Here is a 14,733-nt window from a genome sequence, read left to right as displayed (position 1 = left end):
TAGGAAGTCAAGCTTGATGAATTCATAATTAATATTAATTTATTATTTTCCTTAATTGTTGGGCCAAAAGTTAAATATATTCCTTGAAGAGTTGAAGTCATATTACATACACATGCAATTATCATACAAGAATAAGCTTTAAAATCAGAAAATTAAATTTCTATGTATCTGAAGTGCAAATATAAAATGGACCGACCTTTTGTTTGATTGTTAATCCATGGTGCAGCTTTTTGCATTTTACGTACATAATATTGGAATCACTTAAATATGAAGGAAGAAAAGGGGTATTTCTTTAATTTGACATTTAGCCAAAGCTTACTTGACTAATGAGAAATAGTTATATTAAATTGAAAGGATTCTTGACTATTAATGAAGTTAGTTATCAAGTTGAGGGGAAAAAAATAAAAATGTTTATATGTAACAGTGATTAGAAGATTAGCAAATGATACTTTGTCTTGCAAAAGAAAATGCTTAGTAAGCGTAATGCCTAGTTTTCGGGGTTTTGGGTGTGGAGGGGATTTAGGGATGAAGCTATTGCCTTTACCGCTATTGTACACATGGTTTCTAATAATAGTATCAAGATTGATGGGTGTGGTAACTAGGGTGTTTAATAATCTTGGATTGGGTTTGGTTCGCCCATTGGTTCAACCACTATCAACCCGTGGCCTGCATTGCATTGAAAATGACTTTCTTTTGACCCAACTTGTCATCAATGCACACCAATAATGAACTATCGATCCACACCCAACTCGTCCAATAACCAACTAAACATGAGGTTACATAAGACCCCATACTTTCACAAAGATTTCTCTATAAATTACTATAAAAACCAAAATCAACAATATAGTAGTGGTGGGTGTAACATCAATATGAACAACCCATGCATCATAGACAATGGTTGGTGGGGAGGTGTGATGACTCAATAAAGGATACCCAACACCTTAATAGGACCTAGGGATGCCAAGTTGGCTAATGAACAATCTCTTCATTTCTAGCTAGTAAAACATATTTCCAATATAATTGATCAATCTAACTGATTCTCAAGATTTCATAAATTTGTTAGTAGGTTTGTTATGATTCCAAACCAATTATTATGGTCCTAGAAGACACCATACACATCCACTCCAAATTTGAAAAAAATTCCCAAATTTGGTCTAAAAACATGGATTATGACCTTTACTATTGTAGATAGAAAATTTTATGTTTTCTGATCCTAAAAAGAAGAGTGCAGGATGTTTTCATGGATCCCACGAGGTCACTTAAGTATTTGGAATCGTTCACTTATTCTTTTAACTATCATTTTAGACACTTACAAACTCACCTTCTGTCATTGACTTAGTAATTTATCTAACTGTTTAGTGGAAATATATCATTCAAAACAACATTATATGATCCTATAATACACCTCCCACCAATCCCACCATCACTTTTGAATATTTATTATCTTATTTTTTGGACTTTTGAAGGAAAGGATTCAAGATGTTTTATTATGTACCTCAACATCAATTACATGACCTAGGATGGCCACATTGATAACTGAAACAACCCACCTTGCCTTTTAACTACCAAATTAGTTGATTATCTACTCATCATATTCAGATTACTCAAGTTCAAATAAGTTTTTATTAGAATTACTAAAGTTATAAACTTTATAAACATTATCCAAGTTCAAATCATAATTAAACAAATTTAAATAAAGTTCAATAAAGGAAAAAGTAAATCAATTAACTCAAGGTTACAGACTTTACAAATTACAATAGTACGACCCTATAGAACAGATCCTATCCTGGTAAGGACGTAAACAAAACACGATCCATAAAAACAAATCGGAATTTAATTTTATCAGCTCTCTTTCCCCACTAGACAAAATTGTATCAACCCACACTACTAGCACTTTAGCAGCGCTCATTTCCGTGTTCCCATCGACCACCACGTTGTCATTGGCGTTTTCTCTATTTCTTTTTCATCTCGTCCTCTTATCTCTCTCACTATTCCACCTTAACTACCTTCCCTAACTTCCTTCTTCTTCATCAATGGCGCCAATCCAACTACTCAAATCCCTAATTTCACTTTAATTTCTTACATCAATCTCAATTTCCCCCAAAACCAACCATGTTTTCTGCAAATCTAAGCACTTCTCCTTCCTTAATCACTCCCAAAACTTCTACTTCTACTTCAATTTCAAAACCCTACTTTCTCTCTCCTCGTTCTCTCACAATTCAATCACGTGCCCCCGATTTCTCTGCTGCTTCTTCTTCGTCTTCTTCTCCTGATTGGTTTCAATTTCCAGATATTTCTGGACCTCGGATTCCCCGAGAAAACGACGCCGTTTCAGAGGGTAGCAGCAGCAGGAGCCGAGATAGCAATGATTCTATGTTGAATGGGAAGAGAGAGAAGAAATGGTCGAGAAATAGAGAGAGTTATCTTAGGGATGATTCTGAGCCTCTTCCTCTTCCTATGACTTTTTCCGATATTACCCCTACTTCTCTTGAGGAAATCGATCGTCGTCTTCGTTGTGATCCTCAACTTGAGGTAGATTCTTGATTAATTCATAAAAAAATATCTCATTTTTAGTAAATTAATTACTGTCAATTGTATGAACATTTGGGTTTGGAGGTAAAGATTTGATATTGTGATAGTGACATTGATATTTTACTTTTGGGATATTTTTTAGGATAAAATTGATATTTTTCTATTAATTGATATTTTTTTTTAGGACTCTATGAGAGTGCGAGAAAGGGCAATGGAGACGGAATTCATCTCGTGTCTTGAATACAATCCATTCTATACTTTACTAACTAGGGTAGCTAACATCCTACACATAATGAATTAATTGAGGATTTAAACATTAATGGTTGAATACCAACTAGGCTAGCTAACTTATAATTTGAATTTCGGGTTTGAAGTGTTTAGTTTATTTTCTTGATATTTTTAGGGGTCCCTCCTATACATGTAATTTTTTAAGGCATGATTGTAGATTTGTAGTGCACCTAATATGATTTAGTGGGGCATTTGGAGCCTTGGTGGATATCAATGTGACATTGTAACTTGGCATTAGTACACTCTATGCTTTTGATTATTTTTAGATGGAGTTAATAGATATGGTGTATTGATGGAATATGTGTTGATTACCGAAGGTACATGTGGAAATGATATATGGGAAGATAATGGGATTAGTTTTGTAAATATGTTATATTGTGACAAAAGCTAATCTTGGTCTTTCTATGTATTTTATTGGAAGATATAGCAAGCATTGTTATTTGGAGTTGAATTGCACATTGTAAACCAATTGACTTATTGGCCTCATGAACAAGCAAATTTGGAGTTTTCCATCTTATATGTTCTCTTGTCTAATTCTTGTTTTGGGGACTTTAGGATTGTAAAGTGCCTGTTTTTGAGTGGGTGGGGAAGTGTCGAAGTTGCCAAGGATCAGGGTATGTCAACTACTACAACAAACGAGGGAAGACTACTTGCAAATGCATACCATGTATGGGAGTTGGTAAGATTCTGGAATTGTTCTGTCTTTTAGCTTAATAATTCTGAAAAGTTATTCTTTCCGAGGGAAGTTTAGTCATGGCAATATGTATGAATTTCTATTCACCGAGTTTTATGTATTGTTTAGATGGATGAGTGGCAATGTTCCTAGATATGGATTAATTAATAAAATATAAACAATGTATGTTTGGCTTTGTATGTGGCCTCTCTTGATAGGTTAAGAATAGTAACGAAACAGGAGCTTTTCTTTGAAGATCAAAGCTTCATATCAAGAAAAGTGTATTGACTGTATACAGATAAAAGGATATACATAAGTTTGAAGTTTCTCTTGTCCCTAACAAATTATGAAGAACTGTATGTCATGCAATGCTTTTTAAGATATATGTTCATAACTGTATGTCATGCAATGCTTTTTAAGATATATGTTCATAACTGTGTGTCTGAATAGCTTTCCATGAGACTGCTTTCTTTTGACCTAGGAAGTATAGAAACTTCTGGGGTATAAGGTTTCCTATTCCCAAAAGCTCATTTGTTTCCGTGCTGATGAAGTCCAAAATTGGCTGAGAGCTTGGGACTTAAGGCTTTCTAGTTTCTGAATGTTTTCATATCTGTGCTACATAGCTCTTTATAAATTGTTTATATTCATTTTTGCATTCTATGACAAGTAGTCAAATGCGGAAGATTTGTGTTTAATGCTCATAATTGTAATATGACTACTTTACTGCAGAATTCCTGCGGTCATTCCTTTTAGTTCCTATTATTATCTTCATTCTTCCTCTTCACAATGCCACCACAATTCCAATCTCTTCTCAATTCCCTCTGGGACTCTCATTGGCACTTTGCAGGTTGTCCATCCTCCACCCAGGTGTAAGGTGTAATTTACTATGAGTAATTTTTACACTTGGGTGTTGGATGGAATTTGTGGTGGCATTGTGAGTTTCTGGCATCTTAAATTTGTCATTGGGTAATACATAGGTTATAGCTTCTCTCTGTATCATCTCTTCTAATTTCGAATAACTTGGTTTGCTATAATCTTCTGTTACTGGTGTATAGTTGAACATGTGTATTGCTTTAGTGGAAGGTAAATAGACATCTTGTAACTCATTCTGTATATCAATTCTTGGCTGCAGGATATGTTCAAAAGATATCAGCCCGGAAGGAGTTTGAATCGATGGAGGATTGAAAACCACCTTGATCTCAGTAGAAACTTGTTAGTTCTTCTAGCTTCAATGTGTATGTACATTCAATATTATTCTGATGAGATATGTTCCCATACCCTTACTTATCAGAACAGATTTACAGAAAAAAAGAACTTTTATGAATTTTGTTATGGAATCAATCATGAAAATTTTCTAGCATCTGATCTTACTATTCTGGAAATATTAATTATATTTGTTCCTAATCTTTAAATTGGAATGCAACCTGGGATAAAACACATATATGACCTCATGCAACTCACGTCTACAGGATTATGTACTCTTCATTTTGAATAGAAGTGTATTTTATTGCCATTCCTGTTAATTATTCTTTGTAAGCAAACAGAATGTAAGTGGCGATTTCGTTGAATTTGCCTCTGAAGAGATGGTCACAAATGCCTGTTATTGTCATTTCTACAGCTCTTCCTCTTGCTGTTTACTCAGTCTTCAGTTTGTATTGCTGGATTGTTCTTTGATGCGTTCATAATTCAATCCTATCTGACATTGGAGACTAAAGCTCAAACAAAATCAGTATATACTATATAGCTGCTTTCAAAGGCTGATTGATGGTTAAAATTTTTTATGTTTATGTTGATCCACAACATCATACATTTACCTCTTCAACATGTCCGTTCTTTCTCTTCCCCCTTTTGGGAGAAAGTAACTGGTAATTCAAGGAAGCAGTATTTTGGCTGTCTCATCTAGTCATCTCCAGACCAGGGTGTGGTTTGGGGAAGTCTATATGAATTTCACTTTGTATTTGTACTTGTTACACTTCAGTTATCAAGAAGATTGACACTTTGACATGTATACAAATATCAATGGCCAATTCCATTGTAATAGTTGCTGCTGCAGGTGCTGCCGTTGTCTCCATGATGTTACTGATATTGCTGCTGCTTCTGCCACGACCATTTGCTCTATCTGTAATGTTTCATCTGATAGAATATGACTTATATGAGCAGTAGCAGGTTTTGAAAGCTAGTACCTTTGATTTTTTGAAGGCTTGAAAGGCAACAAGAGAATGTGGAAAGACTCTTTTGGATAATTACCTTAAGAATGTCGAGCATAATATCCCAAGCCTTAATCTAATGTCTGCGTGTTTCTTTAATCTTCTTTTATTTTCCTTTAAAAAAGGTTTTTTTTTTTTTTTTTTTTTTTTTAAGTGGCACGGAGTCAAATATTTTAAACTGTAAGATGAGATAAATGTAAATGTTAATCTCAGAGATTAACTTGGTAGGATTGAGAAGTACTATAGAGTATTATGATTATGTACCGTATTCTTATTGTGAAAAAAGAGCTATGAATTTTGTATTTTACATACAGTATATTTTTGGTTACAAATTTATACTCAAATTTATTATCATTGTCAGTCAATCGCAAGACTCACAACTAAGCATTGTAAATTTTAACAATAGATAATACTTACGAAGTACTAAGTATAAGTTTCTTAAAGAAGTTCTTCAATTACAATTTGTGAAGATTATAATACAAATAGAATTTACTCTCAAAACCTAATTGATAAGTATATACCAAATAATATACTCATAGTCGATCTGGTTTTACTTTTTAACTTTTTTTTTTATGCATTTAAAAAGTTAATGTTCAAAGAATACAGTGAAAATCTTTGTAAAAACACAAACAAGGACCTCTTTGTAGTCATAGAGGTAGCAAGACTTTGCCAATAGCGTTGGGCACGGGCTGGGTTGATAGGTATAGTGGTCTAGCAAGTTGAGCCTAGAATGCTTCAAAGCAAAGTTGTGATGTCTCCTGCACATGCTACTCAACCATAGAGGTTTACCTAAAGGCTAAAAGTTCACGATTTAGCTTGTGTTGTGTCAACGTACCTCCTAAAGAAGTTTTACAATTTCTCCATATTTGATTTTGGTTTTATATCAGCAAACCGGTTGTCGTGCACGAGCTAGCGTTTGCGGTGAATATAAATCCATGTATATTACACTAGGTTAAATCCCGTGCCATGCACGTTCATAATTAAAATTTACAATAAATAATGGTGTTAATTCAACGATAATTTATCCAAAAAAATTATTTGGAATAAAATAACTTGAATTTTAATTAGTTTATACCAATACTAAATGCGTAAAGGTTATTGAATTGGATTGTTTAAATAAATAAATATAGTAATAAAAACTTAGAAGCTATAAGGTTTTATAATAAGAAAATTAAAATACTAGCTTAGGTTAGTACCCATATACGAACTCATATACATTTGTCCTTAAATTGTTGACACACTTTAATCGACATAATATGAAAATTTAGTTGAGTTCATTTTACTTTAGGATAATTAGTATTCAATAATCAACTTTTTAAATATATCTTTAGTGAGTAGTAGGGGTTTTTATTTTTTAAATAATGACATAAATGTTTAGAATAATTAAATAATTTTCCAATTAGATATGTTGTGTACAAAGTATACTATAACAAACTTATTTTGTTCTTATAAATGTTACGTATACTTTTAAGATTAATACAAAGTATGCTATCAAAATGATTTTTCTTTTTTTAATTAAAATAAATTTTATTATCAAATGATAAAAGTTGGTGAAAAAAAATTGATATTGATATATTATAACAATTTTGGAAAAGAATATATTCCAATACATTATTTTTAATCAATGTTAGTACTATTGTAACTAAAAGTTTCCTAGTATATAAAATATATGTAAAATTTTTTTTTTGAATTTAATTGGATTAAATTAAATATGTTGTCAAAAAACTAAAAAGGAAAGGAAAAAAAAGACGGGAAAATTTTTAACTATGAAATGACAAATGTCATTCCTAATTTCGCCTTTAGTATAGATTTATTAATAATTGATGGCTCATCAGTGTCTCTCATGTGATCCCGGCACAATGCCGAGTTGGGCCAAATTTGTGATGATCGTCGTGACAACCTGGCGCGTACCCACTCTATATGCCAGTATCTAAGTAATTCGCCACGTGGATAATATTAGTACTCACACCACCATTTTCGAAAACAACAACAATTGAAGTTTTTCCAGAAGAGAGAGAAACAAATCAATCATAGTTTCTGCAACTCAACAACTCTTCCAAACCAAATCACATAATTTTAGTGCGTATTTCAAGCAAAATTTCTCAAATCATTCAACTGTAAAAACCCTAAATTCATCACCAATCATCACCTTCTTCATCAGATGAAGAACTTTTTTCCAGAGAATTCCTAACAATGGCTGCCCAGGCAAATGAACCACAACAAGTTGAACAAAGTCAGAAGAGAGAGAAAGAAGCGAAGAACATTCCCGAAGCTCACGAAGGAGAAGAGAGGAGAGAGAATGAGGTGAAGAATGAAGAATTAGATCCAGAGTTGTTTAGCTGTTTGCTTCAACCGATTGCCGCTGATTCCGATCTTGATTACATTGGAATTCGTCGCCTTCTTCTTCATCGCAAAGCTCAATCCGGTGCTCATCGAAGAATTGTATGATTTTCTCCTTTCAATTGGGTTCAATTTTTCAATAATTTGTGCAATTTTTCATTTGATTTGAAATTTTCGATTATTGAATTAAATTGCTTTGTTAGAGACATGGTTTTTGGTGTTTGATTTGTGATCTAGGTCAATTTTATAATTGTTTACTTGAGCGCAATTAGAGTTGATGCTTCTCTTCTATGTTTATACATTTAGTTAAGTTCAACCTGCTATTTAAATGTATGCTGTTCAGGTTTTAGCAATGCTACAGTTTTCATGACGAAATAGCGCGATATTATGGAAATTATATGTTGTATTGTGGCTAATTTGCTTGTATTAATTTCTATATGTTTGTTTTTGTATTTGCATTGTAGGAATGGAGATGTAATGGTAAAGGTTATGTAGCATATCGAAATTTTATCAATCGACCACGGAATTGGGAGAGCCTCCTTTTGCAAAGCCAATCAAGCACTCCTAATCAAAGGTTGTTGAATTTTAGCTTTGTTTAAGTTAGAATACTGGCCTTAATCTGCTCTCCAAACCCCACTGTTTTTTCCTTAGATTGCAAACAAGTAGAGCATGCCATGGTCTGATTTACTAGTTTCAAATTTAAAGTCATGTTTCCACACAATTCTGACATCAGGTTCATTTACTGGTTGATGCATCAGTGGACGATGGGTTGCATCTCCAGGTCCACTCTCTCTTCTGTTGGAGGTGGAGAGCATGAACTCAAGCAGGGTATGTGAAATTGTGAATGTTATCTCCCCTTTTTCTTTCGTTATTTTTGCCTTCATTACGGTATGGCTTTCTGAAACTTGTGAGACACCGATCCTAAATTCCCATTATTTTTATACGTAACTCTTTCTGTGTTGGAAAAAAAGCACTACACACTTCTGCTGTGGGACATCATATATTTGTTTGGAAAAGGGAAGTAAGGAAAAACTTTGCACTTCTTGTTATTCCTCGAGAACCTGTATTAGGTAATCATTAAACTCTTTAGTACCTTCAAAATTTTCCCTGTGCCTCTATAAAGTCTCCCTCTTGAAGAAGATAAGGCAATTGTGCAGAGCTTTATCATGAAATAACAGAAAGATTATTACTGCTAAGTCTTAACTTGATGCACAATAACAGGCTGCCAGGCTGGCACTTAGTGCTTCAAAATATAAAAGAGACACTTTATTCTATTTTAGTCAAATTAATGCCATAGCCAGAGAAGAGTATAATATCTTTAATCCATTATATATAGACAATAGTAATCAATCATACATCTTTCCAATTGTAGGCAGAACACATCTGGGATAAACCATGCTCCCAGACGCAAACATTGTGACATTAATGCTAGAAATTGAGCTTTTTTCCATTGTGATTCACATTTTTTAAAGTTGATTCTTTCTTGCTATTTCAGGGCCTACACGGTAGCAGCCAAGCTAGAAATAGTTTCAGCTCCAGTACTAGTGACAATGATAATCGCTCTGACCAATCACGAAGGAAAGCTGAACCTGCTTATTCTTTTGTAGGAATGCACTGTATCTTTGATCAGTGCAAAGTTGCAGGTGATCATTGCTCTTTTGTTCTGTAGAGGAGTCTTGTATAGTAAAGGAATGGAATTCTTGCTTATTGGTCTTATATGCAGTTACTGTTCTAAAGTTCGGGCACATGAGTTCTGATTTGCTAGCATATGGAGCAGGCGATGGATCTCTGACAGTTTGCTCTGTTTCAGACCCTCCTTCAGTTACAAAACAACTGATAGGGCATACCAAAGATGTCACAGGTTAAGTGAACTGGTACTGGTTCTCCAGTCTTAAACTTGTTTTTTTCTGCACTGAGTAAACTTTATTTTTCCTCCCCTTCCTATTTTCCCCAAATTTTCTCCGAGTAGACTTGGTCTCTTAGAACTGAACAGTTTGTATAGCCTATGAAATATGTGAAGGGTGGAAATTTTTCTGTGGAGTGTGGATAGATTTGCAGTTAGTTTTCTTCCAGTGTTGATGCTTGATGTTGAAATACCGCGTAAATTGTTCTACTTACCAACGGTTGAATTTGTTTGAATAGAAGAGTATGTCCTGAGCAAGCACTTTGTGTAGGTAGAGCTACATATGTAGGCAATGGATAAGTGGTTCAAATAATTTCTTGAAACTAAAGTAGTTTGCCAAACTGAGATAAACAATTGTTCTTTTGTCCAGATTTTGACTTCACAGCCAACAACCAATACATTGCGTCAACATCACTTGATAAATCCGTGAGAGCGTGGGACCTATCTAAAGGTGTATGCATTCGGGTTATTTATGGGGTCTCAGTGCAATGGTGTATACGTTTTCACCCTGTAAGTGCTTCCATTTAATGTATATATGATTATTATCTAGTTCTTGGGTAACATTATTCCTTTGCATCTAATCCTTTATTCTAAGCATGCTCACTGAAATGGCATGGTAGTTTATTTTCCTTCTATTGCCCTTTCGTGTGTTTCACAGTGGTATACTGATATGTGCTGCTATGGTGATTGAATATGTTGCTTACAAACCCTGGCTGTATATTCTTTCAACAATTATTATTTTGTTGGTTTCTTTTCATATCAGATGTTCCTTGATGCAGGTGAACAATAACTTTCTTTCAGTGGGGAATGCAAACAGGGAAATTAATGTGAGTTCTGTTATGTTACCTGTACACCCGAAATATGTGTAAAACAATGGCTCCTTTTGCTGTTCCCTAGTTTGACTCACTGAATTCAATACCTTCCTTTTGTGATGAGCATGTTATTAAGCATCCTGCATTTTTTGATATCTATCTTATGGCTGTTGTATGCTGTTGCAGGTCTACAATTTCAGTACTGGTAGATTGATGCATAAGCATGTTCTTGATGATGAGGTTACTGCAATGGACCATGATCATACTGGTCAGCTGCTTTTTTGTGGTGATGCGCAGGTAGTTCTTACACAGAAGTTGCTATTGCTGTTCCTAGGAGTAATCCTTGTCTCTTTCATGAATGTAGTTCAGCTGGATGATGTTTGCAGGGATTTATATATACTGTAGGTATGGACTCTCGGACTGGAGCTTTATCTCGTTTACATCGAAATCGGAATGGAAGCAAGAGGAAGTCCCCAGTCACAGTTGTAAAGTATCGAACCTTTTCTTTGTTGGCACGTGGTCCAGTTTTGCTGACTTGCACTCAGGATGGAAGTTTGGCATTCTTCAGGTTTGGAGAACAATTGTTTAATCAATTGTACTAATTAATTAAGTTATAAAAGTAGTATGTTGTAGAGATGATGATGGCTCTTCTGTAGTGTTGCCCTGGAGGTAAAAGGCTATTTGACAGTTCGCTGCTCTCTCAAATTGACCCCTCGAGTGCATAGAATTCGAGCTTCCTTCTGCCCTTTACTATCCCTTGAGAAGGGAGAATACATAGGTTTGTTTTGGCTTCTTGTCTCCTTTTTTTGTTTTTCTTTGCATGGTATTTTGGCTTTTGTAGCTCAAGTTCCTTTTATGTCCTTTGTGGTGTCTATCTGTTGCTCAAGCACAAAATTTATGCATCTACCCTTCGTGCTCATTTGAAAATGTGTTATCTCTAATAAGTTTGTCGTTAGGCTGATGGTTATTCTTGTTCATCCTCATCACAACTAGATAGACTTTACCTAGAGTCCTAGACTAAGGATGGGTCATTTTTATAATCTTTAATGAGAACCCCTTTTTTAAGGCGATATTTTGTACTGTCTTTGAACTTGAAATGTTAAGAATTTTTTCAGATTGATACTACACTGAAATACTTAGTCCAGTTAACATCGGATTTTCTCTGTGGTAATGTAACCTCTGGACTCTGGAGTATAGCAAATTTCTTCTGTTATATCTTATATGTCTATGTTGCTTTGCCATGGCATTTTAGTGCTGCCTTTTATTAGTTATCTGATCTGCTGACACCTCCATTTTTCGATGAAGTTGCTGGAAGTGAGGACTCAAATGTATACTTCTATGACTTGACTCGACCAAGGCATACTTGCGTAAACAAGCTGCAGGTAAATTAAATTCTTTTCATATTTACCATAAAAATATCCAATTCCATTATACTCAGGGAACCATTTGCCAATACAGGGTCATAGCTCATCAGTAATAGGTATCACATGGAATCATGGAGAGAACTTGCTAGCTTCATCTGATGCTAGTGGTACAGTTATAGTATGGAAGAGAGCTAAAACAAGTTAGTACTCTTTTTGGTTGCAAGCTTAGCATTCTGAGGAACATTCACTGTAATGTGCATGTTCATAGAGGATCGCCGCCAATTCTGAAATGGGCAATCCTGAATTCCTGATTGCTTGATTTGAGTCTTAAGAGATCAGAGTTGTCACATTGTCTTGTAATATTATTGAGCTGGAAATCGAGGCTTTCATACATACCAGTTTTGCGTCATACCATCATTTAGTTTTTTCCATTCACACAAAGGCAATATAGCTTGATGCACAATGTATCTATTTTTCTTGTTATGGACCTCACACAATGATTTCATGAGACAAGTTAGTAAATATGACCCAATAGTTGTGTTATTGGTATGATGCAGATCTGAGTTTTGATTGTAAATTTGTAATGGATTTGATTGTTTTGCAAAAATGAATATTTTCCCAGTTTTGGGGTTGTTTTCTTTCCAAAATGGTTTACTAGCAAGTTTCTCCTGGAAATGGATCATTTTGTCTGTGGAGACATATATATATATATATATATATATATATATATATATATATATATATATATATATATATATATATATATATATATATACACACGGTAAGATACGGTGGTGCCCTTCTTACCACAGGAGGGATGGGGTGAGCATCGAACCTAGGTCATTCCTGGGGGAGATGAGGGACAAACTGTCCCTCCACTCCATGTTCCTCGTCTATAGAGATCATTTTGTCTTATCATTTTAATTTCGATATGGCTCTTGAGAAATCCTTGTGAATATGAGATACAATTATATGGTGAATATTACAAGGATTTGGGAGTGGAGGGATGGTTAGTCCCTCCATATCCCCCCCACCCCTCAGTGACGAGGGTTTGATCTTCATCCCCCTACTGTGATAGAAAGGGACTCTCCATATCTTATAGTTTTTTTAAAAAATGAAGTGAATAGTACTAACAATTACCAAAAAAAAGAGAAAAAAGTTACAAAAAGGTATATACTCACGTTACAAAAAGGTATATACTCACGTTACTAATTTATTATAATTACATAAGTTAGCTAGAGTAGAATTTATAAATAGTGTCATCCACAACTCTTTCAAGATGGTATCTAGAGTTGGTGGTGTCTAGGGGTCTGCTGTTGCACGTTGCACCGTTTGCCATAAGTCGAAATATTTAACTATTACGAGTAGTTACATGTAGTGCTACTAGGGTGCACTCAAACCATAATTTGTGATGTTGGGTCACTTGGGTGCCCCCAATAGTGTAGTTTATCAGTTCATTTGGCTGCTGCAAAGTGCAAACAAAATAAACTAAGCTCGAGTACTCAAACATCATCAATCAATCAATAACTTAATACTAAAAGTGAAACCAGTGATGACACATGTCATTCACCGGTTAAAAATTTTCTCTTCATTTTTTCTTTCCTTTTTATTTTTTTTATTTTTTATTTTGTCAATTCTTCATGAAAATTATTTATTGCCTATAATATTCACCCAATGAAATATTCTTATATGTATATATATTTTATACAGTATTAAGTAATTTTTGTAATATTCTCCAAGATTTCTACAATATTCTCATGCTAAGATTTCTACAATATTCTCATGCTAAGATTTCTATAATAATCTCATGCTAATATTATAATTTGGGAAAGCCTTACTTTTATATTAATCTTATGCTAATATTTTTTTTATATTAGTATTTGATGTTTCATTATTTTCCTCACCTACTTGTATATTATAATAAAAACATATGACTTACTCATTTTTAGGAATTTGTTTTTTACATATAGAAAACTAAAGTTAAATAAACTAAACTTGTATAAACCAATATGTATATCAAACTACGTCAACAAAATAAGGACAAGATAGGGTATATAGCATGGGTTCTAAATAATCAATAGACCCTAATTTTTTTTCGTATTTATAAAGTCTAACACATCAATAGCCTTAGAAATTTACATGCATCATTGTCAAAAAAAAAATGTCAATATAGCTATTGTTTTTTAAGTTTATAAATGTAATTCTTTGTTTATATATAATTGTTAAATTAATGTTATAATTTGTTAAATAATTTTATAAATTGTTAAATTAATGTTATAATTTGTTAAATAATTTTATAAAATCCGTGCATTATACGGGACTTTAACTAGTGAACTAATAAAGTAAGATAAAGATTCACATTGTTAAGTAAGACCTTAGTCAAACTCAATGTCAACACCATTGAAGAAGATTTAGCTCAAACTCATTAACAATGTCAATGAATTTCTCGAAGATGAAGAAGACAGATTAAGCAATCTCCCAGATAATCTCCTTATCACCATTCTCTCTCTCCTTCCCATCGCAACCACCTCCGTCTTATCCCACCGTTGGCGCCATCTCTGGACCAACTTCACCCATCACTCCTTCCCATCACAGTACAAACGTCGACCTTCAT

The 14,733-nt window shown here is 33.9% G+C and overlaps 2 protein-coding genes across 2 annotated transcripts; both read left to right on the top strand.

Moving 5' to 3' along the window:
- Positions 1 to 1,872: 1,872 nt before the first annotated feature.
- Positions 1,873 to 4,855, top strand: LOC145588160 (protein disulfide-isomerase SCO2-like). The gene is made up of 3 exons (XM_081644803.1): positions 1,873 to 2,532; positions 3,376 to 3,499; positions 4,626 to 4,855. Exons 1-3 carry the CDS (start codon positions 2,113 to 2,115, stop codon positions 4,676 to 4,678), a joined length of 597 nt encoding a protein of 198 aa, XP_081500929.1. The 5' UTR covers positions 1,873 to 2,112; the 3' UTR covers positions 4,679 to 4,855.
- Positions 4,856 to 7,662: 2,807 nt separating this feature from the next.
- Positions 7,663 to 12,750, top strand: LOC145588159 (uncharacterized). Its single transcript, XM_081644802.1, has 12 exons — positions 7,663 to 8,142; positions 8,505 to 8,614; positions 8,799 to 8,868; positions 9,536 to 9,683; positions 9,764 to 9,901; positions 10,314 to 10,453; positions 10,723 to 10,770; positions 10,942 to 11,052; positions 11,142 to 11,323; positions 11,412 to 11,533; positions 12,061 to 12,137; positions 12,214 to 12,750. The coding sequence occupies exons 1-12, from the start codon at positions 7,894 to 7,896 to the stop codon at positions 12,322 to 12,324; spliced, it is 1,506 nt and encodes a 501-aa protein (XP_081500928.1). The 5' UTR covers positions 7,663 to 7,893; the 3' UTR covers positions 12,325 to 12,750.
- The last annotated feature ends 1,983 nt before the right edge of the window (positions 12,751 to 14,733 follow it).

The sequence above is a fragment of the Chenopodium album genome, chromosome 17 (assembly GCF_948465745.1).
Source record: "Chenopodium album chromosome 17, dcCheAlbu1.1, whole genome shotgun sequence".
NCBI classification, from domain to species: Eukaryota; Viridiplantae; Streptophyta; class Magnoliopsida; order Caryophyllales; family Amaranthaceae; genus Chenopodium; species Chenopodium album.
The sequence above is the reverse complement of the archived record's forward strand: the minus strand, read 5'-3'. Positions and strand labels throughout refer to the sequence as shown.